General features: G+C 44.5%; 1 protein-coding gene across 1 annotated transcript; it reads right to left on the reverse strand.

Moving 5' to 3' along the window:
- Positions 1-4,629: 4,629 nt before the first annotated feature.
- On the reverse strand, positions 4,630-9,375 carry LOC114625152 (C-C motif chemokine 6-like). Its single transcript, XM_028772431.1, has 4 exons — positions 9,206-9,375; positions 5,987-6,034; positions 5,589-5,697; positions 4,630-5,229 (listed from the first exon to the last, which is right to left on the reverse strand). Exons 1-4 carry the CDS (start codon positions 9,279-9,281, stop codon positions 5,112-5,114), a joined length of 351 nt encoding a protein of 116 aa, XP_028628264.1. The 5' UTR covers positions 9,282-9,375; the 3' UTR covers positions 4,630-5,111.
- Between the last annotated feature and the right edge of the window lie 722 nt (positions 9,376-10,097).

Here is a 10,097-nt window from a genome sequence, read left to right on the forward strand (position 1 = left end):
TGAGCCCTTTTGTTAGTTGTGGGAAAAGCCTCTACCCAGCCTGAGAAGGTGTCCACAAGACCAGGAGGTACTTGACACGTTTTACAGCAGGCATGTGGGTAAAGTCAAGTTGTCAGTCAGTTCCAGGAAGGGAACCTCTAGCCTGATGCGTAGGAAAAGGGGTGCTATGATACCTTGAGTTGGGATCTGACATCTGACAGATTTTGCAAGAAGCAGTGATAGATTTTAGGAAACTTAAGTTCTCAGGAGTAGGCTGTAGGTGGGTCTTAACAAAATAAGACAGCACTTGGCTGTTAGGATGAAAGAGTTGGTGATATGAGCAGGAAGGGCCTGTGCCTCCACCACCTTGGTGTCTGACACTATGGCATAGCCAGCTTTCCTGACCCCTTCATGAAGAAAGGAGCTTCCATCTGTATACCAGGTAAAGGTGGCTTGAGGCAATGTGCCTGGGCAGGTTCTTAAGGGGATGGGTTGGGGAGGAAATTGAACTTGTTGGTTTGACAATGACTAAGTGCCCTTCCTCAGGTATGGAGTCTGGGGGTCTGGCTCCCCAAATAAGGTCAGGCAGAGAAGAGGAACCCCTGATGGAAAAGGGAATTCTCCGTTTTGCACCAGGCTCAGAGGAGCTATTCAGGCATGGTAGACTGCAAGCTTAAATAGCAAGGTTTCCCAATATCTCCCTCTATAGTAGTTATAATGGAGAGGTGTTACAGTAGTCCTCAGCCTGTATGTTGGGGAAAGTTTAGTATTGAACCAGAACCCTATGGCAGTGATTTTTGCAATGCTACTTATCTGCCATTTAAAAAATTGGGCTAGGCAGGGTGCCAGGAGGAGCAAGGCTCCCATGGCCAGAACCGGACCAAGGAGGGGAAGAAGCCAAGTCATAAGATGTGAGACAAGCTGACTCCATGACAGGCTTCAAATTGGCAGCTCAGGAGAATAGGCCTAAACTTCTGTTCCCAAGAACTGGGCAAGTCTAGACAAGTCCAGGCCCCAAAAGCTGCCCTGCCACCTGGCCTGAGGCAAGGACAATGGGTCAGCAGCAATTTTCAGACTTCCCCAGAAATGGTTCTGGAATGTCCCTAGAGATAGAGCTAACAATAGAGGTCACCTACCCTTCCCTGGAATTCCCCTAATGTGCTTTAAATTGGGTTTGCAAGCTCACTTGGGCATCTCTGTCTTGGAATGGGAGACCCCAGCATGCTGTGAGAGACCTAAGTGGAAGCCCAGAAACACAAGCTTAAGCAAAAAAAAACAGGTCCCAGGGTGAAACATACCTAGCCAGCTGCTGCTGCTGGGAGTCACTGGTCCTGCTGCATTCTTTTCTGCATTCAAGGGATACCATTTCCTAGCAACCCTACCACCCAAATGACCCATGAGAGTCTTGTAGCACTGTTCCTGAAAATATCACGAATTGCTTATGACCAGATGTTCTCCAGATGGCTAGGCCAGAGCCATTTGTTGTCTTGGCACCTAAAACAAACCAATCATTTTAATCATTATACACACACACACACACACACACACACACACACACACACACCACACCTGAGGAACAATTGTTACCGTCAGAAGCCTTGAAAAGGGGATTTAATGCAGGAATCAGTAGCACATATTGGCTTGGTGATAGCAACGTAGAAGTTGTGAGGCAAAGGGGGAGGGGAAGGTCAAAGAGGAATGTTTTGTAACTTCTGTGTTGGTAAGGACTCATGAGGGTTCACAAAGCTAGATGTTAATGGGAACAGTCGCCAACAGGGGCCAGGAGAGGGAAGCACAGAAGATACATTGAGGAAGTTGGGTTGGGTGGTTAGGGGAAGGAGATTGGCCGTATATTTGATGTACTGTAGCCAGGAAAGGGTAGTTTGAACCTCCTTCCCAGTTTCATTTTCCCGTTGAAGAATGCTAACATGGGCAAGTATTGATTTGGAGGCAGGGACAAGCTGGCAGGAGATATGTAGGTCAGCTATGGGGCACTTAGCAGATCCATTAGGGTAGAACTTACCCACAATTCCCATTCACTACTGTTCATCCTAGGGACCGTCGCCGGGAAGCTGAAAAATTAGTTTTAAAGTTGGTGAGCAAGGTGCAATCACAACTGGAACGTTCAATTTGCCATTCCCAAAGTCTGAAACCTCCAAATCTGAAGGCCTCATGGAAGCAGTCACCTGGGTTGCAGTAAGGAGAGTGGAGGGAAGGGCTGGGGGTTATTTATTCACCTACTTAAGGTAGCTGAGAAAGGAAATACCATGTTAATTATGCATCTGGAACAGGCAGTAACAGCTTGTCTGGGAAAAATAAACTGGCTTAAGTAGATGGTCTTATTTTTATTAATTAAAGAGTAAATAATAGTTGTTATGTAGTCCGTTTTGGGCAGGCTGCATTGTCCCAAGCTATGCCTTTTCAAACTTTAGCAGCAAAACTCTATCATTTCTGCAATTTAGGTCTTCCAGGTCTGCGTTGACTTTCATAAGCAGTCCTCCCAGAGGGTGCAACAGGCAACAGGCAGATCTGGCGGGTCCTTTCTGCCTGCTTCACAACCCCCAGCCACCTGCTCTGGCTGCCCATGCAGTCTGCCTGGTTGTACATTGCCCCCTGGCTGTGTGCCACCATAGCCCAGCAGGAGGCATCAGGATATTTGCAACTCTAGAAAGTAAAAAGAGAGAGGGAGATAGACATAGGTGCCTGGTGGCACCCTGCTGTGGGGGAGGTTGGGAGTCGGGACCTGTGAGTTTGAGGGACGGGCGACTCTGTCTCAAGTCCAAGACAAGTGGAGTGCTTTGGCAGTAGCACATTGCAGGCTTGGGCTATGGGAAAAACCTGTTTAAAACGGTGATCTGACTTTGTGAGGATACAGCCCAGGTGAGGTGCTTATCAACTGAGACCAGTCCAAGGCTCGAAAACTCCTGGTGGGGTCACAAGCAGGAGAGAAGGCGGAGCCAGCCGAGGGATCAACAAGCTCTCTCTCCTCTCTTGCCTGGAGATAGGAGGCCAGGGGATTGTGAGGCTCTTCCTCCATTGCCTTGGTGGGTTCTTGGAGACTGTAGCTAAGTGGATCAAAGGAAAGAGAACCGGGGTTCTAGCTCCACTTTGGCAGAGGAGTGGGGAAAGCTGTGAGTTGGTGTGGCGATTCACTACGGTTATAAAGGCATCCTGCAGGGTGTTGTTTTGATGAGCCAGGGGAAAAGGAGTGGGGGAGGCCACCCCCTGGCATGGCTGGTTCATGCAATACTTCTTCAGAGTTCAGGGGTTGCCGAGCAAAAGGAGGGGAAGTAGATGGGGTTGAGAGTTCACTTGTGTGTGTGTGTGTTTAAATAGGGGACCTTAATAGGGCCTGTATTTTTCCAATCTGAGGGGGTGTTTTTGTTTTTGTTTTTTAATGTGATGTAGTGCACTCCATGATAGAAAAGAAAAGAAACACCTTGTCCAATGGGAATGTTTCTGCAGCATTTTGGGCTCCAGGATTCCACAGAGGTCCAAAAACATTTAGTGTTCCCAAAGATTTTTAAGAGTTTCACTGGCCACCCTAAATGGTATTTACTGGCTGCTGTGTTACTTTTTTTTTTTAATTTTTGTTTCAAGAAGAAATTAGACAGAGGCTCTTTGCTAACTCTTGTATGGGCTGTCGGGTTTCACACTGAGGTCTAGGGACCTTATGCCAACACCAGAGAATGTTCTGGCTAGAAGGCGTCAAATGTCCTTTTTTATGTATCTGAATCCACATAATGGCTCTGACAGAGAACAAAGTAGAAAAGAGAGTTGCCTGTCTTTAGATCTTTAGAGTATGGAGGCTTAAGCCTTCGGATTGATGACAAAGAGCAGGGGATGGCATTGGAGGGGGGTGCGGGGGGGGGGGACGACCACACTAACGCTTTCTTACACTGGAGATCCTGTTAAATCCGGGTGGGCACCAGCTATTATGATTCTGCTTCTTCCCTCAGGGTGTCTAGGCACTGGCTGTACAGCAGGCTGGAAGGATGAAGAGAAATCCAAAAGGGGTGGGGTTTACAGTACTCAATGAAAGAGCTTTTTTTTTGTTTTGTTTAGTTTTGTTTTTGGTTTTTTGAGAAATAGCTCTTAAGAGAGCTTAAGAGGATCGTCAGTGAAACAGCTTGTGCACATACACTATACATGAACCTGGGTGTGTAGGAAGGAGTTTTCAGGGCAAATGTAAATTATTGGATGAAGTTTGAAGTATTGGGAATGCCTCATTTGCATGGAGAAGCACTCTAGGAATCCCAGGTACTTGCTAGGCAGGTTCTTATGGTAAAGAGGAAGGGAAAGAGGAAGTTGAACTTATAGATTTGCCAACAACTACCTGAACGTCCTCAGGGAGAGGTGTGAGGGTCAGGTTTCCCAGATAAGGTCGGGCAGAGAAGGAGACGCCCTGCTGGAAGAGGGAGTCCTCCATTTTGCCCCAAGCTCAGAGGACTATATTAGAATAAACTGTGTTCCCAACTTTTTAAAAAATTATATCATGATGTCTTTTTGTTTAGAATATTCAAAGTTATATGATCCCATTTTCCCTCCTGTATTCAAGGTGAGTGAGTGAGATACTTTCACCCTAATAGCCCATTTTCAGATTGGCCCTATAGTTCTATGAATCTTAAGAGAGACAGACAGACCCGTAACTACATGGAGAGGACTTTATTGGGGGTGCTTACTGCTCTATGGTGGCAGGAAGAACAGCTGGGTCCCCACAAAGTTGGATGTATGTATGGCCTAGGGAAAAATTGATTTCATCTCAGCTGGATATACCTGGATTAAGCTCTTACCAGAACCAGACACATCCCAAAGCCCCAAAGACTACTCTAATACTTTATCCATTTAAAATCTACTGAGAAGCTTTGCAAGAAAACCCAACAGTTACTCAAAGACAATCATGATTGGTTACAACTCAAGATGGCTCTAATTGTGTCAAGCCGAGTCCATACTCAAGATGGCTCTAATGGAGTCAAGCTGATTCCATATGAATACTGTTGACTACATGTGCTGCTCTAAACCTGAACAGAAGACTAAATGCTTTAAATATCTATAAAAGCAAATGTTTAGAGCCTCCTAGGTGGTCACTGGGGAAGACAGAAGAAGGCAAATGGCAATACATGCCCTCCTTCTCAAGCAATGAGCCTGCTCCCAAGTCTTGTTGGGTCTTGCTTCAGGGTGCTTAGGCATCTCTGAACTTTCTGATCACTGGGGTTGCCACAGACCCGGTTGTTCTTCTTGGTGACAAAGCTGAAGAAAAAGGAGAAGGAAGATTATAAACAGAGCTCTCTAGTAAAGAGGGAAGGGGAGCCCCATCCATGGAACCCTCTGATTTTCTACTCAAAGGTCTGTTCTTTCCGGGAGGTAGCTTGCCACCATCATCCCCTCTCTGGGGGCCCCTCCCTAGGCCTGTGAGATTCTCAAAGGACTCATGAAGTGACTCAGTCAGATTTCTGCCTGCTGTCTTCTTCTCTACACCCTGAAGTATCCTCCCCCTCACCTGGTGGGATCCAAGGATGGGCCTTTTCTGGAAGTCTATCCACCAGGTCATCTAAGATCCTGGAGGCTCCCTCTCCCCATAACACACAATGAGTGAGTTTGACACTTACATGATGCCCGGCTTGGCACATCCACCACTGGTTGGAAAATAATATATAAATCTTGAACATGGAATCTGTGAGGCATAGGAGAAGCAGCAGTCTGATGAGTCTTGAAAGCCTATAGGAAGACAAATGGCCAGGCCATTGTTCTCAAGAGTGCTGTAGGAGAGGGGAATCCCGTGGAGATTGAGAAGGGTCAGAACTCAAGGGATGTTTCTGCACTTAGTAGGCAGACTCAGGGCACCGAGGTATATGCAGAGAAGGCATCACTGAGTTGAGTCTCCATACCACATCCCACTCTTTCCAGAGATGCTCAGCACCTCCCGTCCTGTTCTGCCATGGGGGAAGGTGAAGCTATAATGCCAGACCCACCCAGCCTTTTAAACATGTTACATCTGGTCATTTACCGTGATGAATTATTGGAGGGTTATAGTGATGATCTGCTTCTGCCGTTTCTGGAAGACACAGACAAGGTGGGGAAATAAATTCATGGTTGCAGCATTATATTTACTCCACCATTCACCATGTATTCCATCCCCAGTTTTTGGTGAACAAAGCAAAATCTTGCAGCCCAGGGTGGCCTTGAACTCTCAACTCTACAGCACCAATCCTGGAGTGCTAAGACTACTGAGTGCACCACCATGCCTGACTACCCTTCTCCCATCTGAAGGAAGCAGGCTCTGTTGTTGGATCTCTGTTAACCCATCTGGGTCAAAGGTCTGCCCTAGGCTAGTGTGTCTTGTTACTATGAGATTTTTCCCCACCCTACGATCCTTTGAAAATATTTCAGGAATAAACACATTCTGTAGATTCTAAACTACTAAAAACAAGCTGCAAACCTAACCCAGGCAAGTTAGCTGCAGTTTGTGATAGGCCAGTTGTGTCTACACATCTGCCATCTATGGGACTTTAGAAACAAATTTTCTAGCAACTCATTTGATGGTGTGGTGTCCTTTGTAGTGTAGTGAAGTGTTTTTTTTTTTTTAAACTATACTTGTCCCATTAGTATAAAGGTATTGTTGTAGGAATGTTACTTTGTTACTATGTTTCCTAGATTGTATCTGGCATAAGAGACAGGGGCAAGCTTTTGTGTGTGTGTGTGTGTGTGTGTGTGTGTGTGTGTGTGTGTGTGTACAAGTGAAAATCAGAAGACAGCTTAATTTTGTGTAAGTAGTTCTCTTCTTCTATCTTCACATAGGTTCTGGGGATCTAACTCAGGTGGCTAAGCTTGCAAAGCAGAAATCTTTACTACTGAACCATCTTGCCAGTCTCCTTTAAGTAATTTATAAGTGTCCAGTTTAATAATATCAAGTACATTCAAACTACTGTGTAACTACCACCTCATCCACTAATAACCTCTCTAGCCTGCAAAACTGAAACCCAGAACCCATTAAATGTTACCTTTCCCCTTCCTCCCCTGTTAGCTTAGTGAGCACCATTTTACCACCTGGGTTTGATTTCTTTTTTTTTTTTTTTTTAAGACAAGGCATTACTGGGTTGCTCAAACTGACCTCACACTCCTGATTCTGCCACCTCAGCTTGCCAGCAGCTGGAGTTACAGACATGCACTTCCATGCCTCTTTTGCCTTTCCAAATGACTCCTTTAAGTGGCACTTGTGAGTGGAACCAGTCAGTACCTGCCCTTGGTGACTGGCGTATTCCCCTGGTGATACCAGTGCCAGGTGTTCTTCCTTTTTGTTGCACATACCACCAGAGTGCCTTCCTTCTCAACGGTGAGTAATATTCCACTGTAGAAGTGTGCCTGTCACACTGTACTTACACACTCATCTACTGATGGAGGTGTAGTGTCTTCTCCTTTTGTGTGATGCCAATGAAAAGAATTGAATGAAAATCTTTTCATGTATCTATTTTGAATTTTCGTGGCCAAGACTCAGAAGTGAAATTGGTGTGTGTCATGTTAACTTACCAAAACTCTACTTAATGCATTGCAAAATTCACATAGCGCCAAAGATAAAGTATTGTAAACCTGCCTTGTGATAATTAGGCCAATGCAACTCAAACAACCTTCCCTCCTTATTTCTCCCTCCTTCCTCTTCTCTTTCCCTCCCCCTCCCTTTTGCTTTTCCCCTCCCTCCTTCTTTCTCCTTTCCTTTATCCCTCCCCCATTTCCCTTTTTTCTAACTTGTAGTTAGGTTATCGCAGCTGAAAAGATAGCTTTTAAAAGCTGATTTTTAGTGACCGGAGAGATGGCTCAATAATTAAAGCACTTTTTGCTTTTTCAGAGGACCAGAGTTCAGTTCTCAGCATCCATGTCAGGTGGCTTATACTGCCTGTAACTCCAGCTCCAGGAGATCCAACACCTTCTTCTGTCCTCCAAAGGCATCTGCGCACAGGTGTGCATGCACACACTCAGACACGTGCGTGCATAAAAATAATAAGTCTAACTAAAATATTGGCATTCACTTCTTATATCAAAGCAAAATTTAATGATTTTGACAGTAAGGATTAAGCTATCAACTCATCCAAAAATTGCTTTCCATTGTTCTTAGCTGATTTCTTAAGAGTTGGTCTCCTATCTTTGGGGCTTCCACATCCACAGAGCCAAGCAAGGAAACATTTCCTGAAACAAAACTGGAACTCTAGAGACTTTTTGCCATGGTTCCCTGGACAACAATATAGTGTGTTTTCACTGACATTTAAGTTGTTTTAAGTCTTACAAATATCTAGAGTTTTTTTTTTAATTGCACAGATGAAGATGTGTGTGGGTTATAGACATGAAATCTGTAGATTTTGATATCCACACGGGTCTAGGGTCCCAGGACACCAAGAGATGGTATAATTAGTATGGCTTACATTAAAGAGGCACATGGATTCATTGTAACATGCTTCCCGTGTTCTAGGTAGAGCTTGCAAAACCCAGAAAAGATCCCAAATGACCATGTCTGTCTATACTCCATTCCAGACTGCCCCTATCCTAATTCCACCACTCACTAGCCTTAATTTTGAGGCTATAACTTCTGATTCAGTTTTTTCATTTATAAAATGACAGCAATCATGGTAATAGATATACAAAATCACTGATGGCTTACTGTTTTCTTGTACAAAAAAAAAAAAAGGCAACTTCCCATTGTTTAACACGAAACCTACCTCACAGGGCTGTTAGGAGGTGGCAGTGTGCTAACAGCTATGAGATAAACAGAACAGTAGCTGTCCAGCACAGAAGAAGCACTAGCTAATGCATTTGTCAAATAAAAGAATAGCGTGGTTAAACAGTCTTGATTGAATTGATTACCTGCCTGTCCTACTTCAAAACAACGGTGTTGTTAGAAGTGGTGTCCGGCACTTTAACCATCATGCTTCCTGCAAGACTGCTACCCTCCCACTTAGAATTTTACTCCCATTCTTTTGAGTTAACCTAGTCCTGTGTCAGCTAAAGAAACTTATCAAGCATAATTATTACCTCTGTGTCAAGTTTCCTCCAGGGCCTGAAGACTACAGACAGAGACAGATCTATATATAACCTGATGTCCTTTTTAAGGAAATTCCATCACCATGTCAAGGATAGAGTATTTCCAGGAGGGCAGTGATCTATTTCCTTAGATCCCCTTCAGTTCTGTAGTTCTCACAGACTTGTTCCCTGAGTTCAGAAGGCTTAGTGAACTCACCTTGTATGAGCCCAGCCTGGGACCCAAGGACGGCCACAAGGATAAAGAATGAAATGGCAGTCTTGGAGTTTCTCATCCTCCTGGAGGACAGGCCCAGCTGGTCTGAGAATTTCTGCTCACCCCTCCCTGACTCTGTGGCTTGCCCTGGTATTTATTAGCTAGGAGGTTCAGGAAGTGCCAGGGTAGAGGTCAGAATGCTGTCCCTAGCTACATAATACACAACAGGCTAGTTCTAAAAGAGGGAACAAGATTGAAAATGCAACAGGAAGAGGAGGGCCAAGAATGCAACAGGAAATGAAGGCAAAGGTCATGGTGGGCTAGAAAAACAGGGACAATGAAGGGGGTGTTAGAGAGAAAGGAGGCCCCCACTCAGAGGTCTTCTTGTTGATTAAGGCCTGTGCTGGACCACATAACTAGTAAGTGGTGTAATTAGGGTAAGAGCTAGCCTGAAAGGGGGTATGAAAAGACATGGTCATTTGCAATATTTTCTGATTTTTGCAAGCTCCACCCAGAACATGTGAAACCTGTTATAAGCTAAGAGTCAAGAATTCCAGCATAATTAACAAAGAAAAGTTGCCTATAGAGACAACATTCCTTTTCTACAGAGAAATTTTAAAGAGAATGTTAATATAGCAATGAATTAGGCTGCTTACATACTTATCAAATAGCAATAAACTATGTTCAATAATACTTGGTTTTTAGATACGGCCCAATTCTCTTCTCAGATGTGAACATGTAATTTTCTGAGAATCTTACAAATAAGACTATAAGTTTCATTATAGTGAAAACGTATTTTAACTTCCTTGTGGGATCCTCGTGACCAAGGGCGATACCATATGAGCTGCAATCCTCCTTGTAATCCTCAAGAACCACCCTCTGATCTCATCTACTA

The sequence above is a fragment of the Grammomys surdaster genome, unplaced genomic scaffold (assembly GCF_004785775.1).
Source record: "Grammomys surdaster isolate TR1022 unplaced genomic scaffold, NIH_TR_1.0 213, whole genome shotgun sequence".
NCBI lineage: Eukaryota > Metazoa > Chordata > Mammalia > Rodentia > Muridae > Grammomys > Grammomys surdaster.

Bases quoted from the DNA above. Each gene is read 5' to 3' on its own strand.
- LOC114625152 (XM_028772431.1), bottom strand. From the start codon at position 9,281: ATGAGAAACTCCAAGACTGCCATTTCATTCTTTATCCTTGTGGCCGTC. The intron at 6,035-9,205 runs GTGAGTTCACTA...TGTGTCTTCCAG, and splicing joins CCAGGCTGGGCTCATACAAG to AAACGGCAGAAGCAGATCAT. The intron at 5,230-5,588 runs GTAAGTGTCAAA...CTTTTTCTTCAG, and splicing joins TGTGCCAAGCCGGGCATCAT to CTTTGTCACCAAGAAGAACA.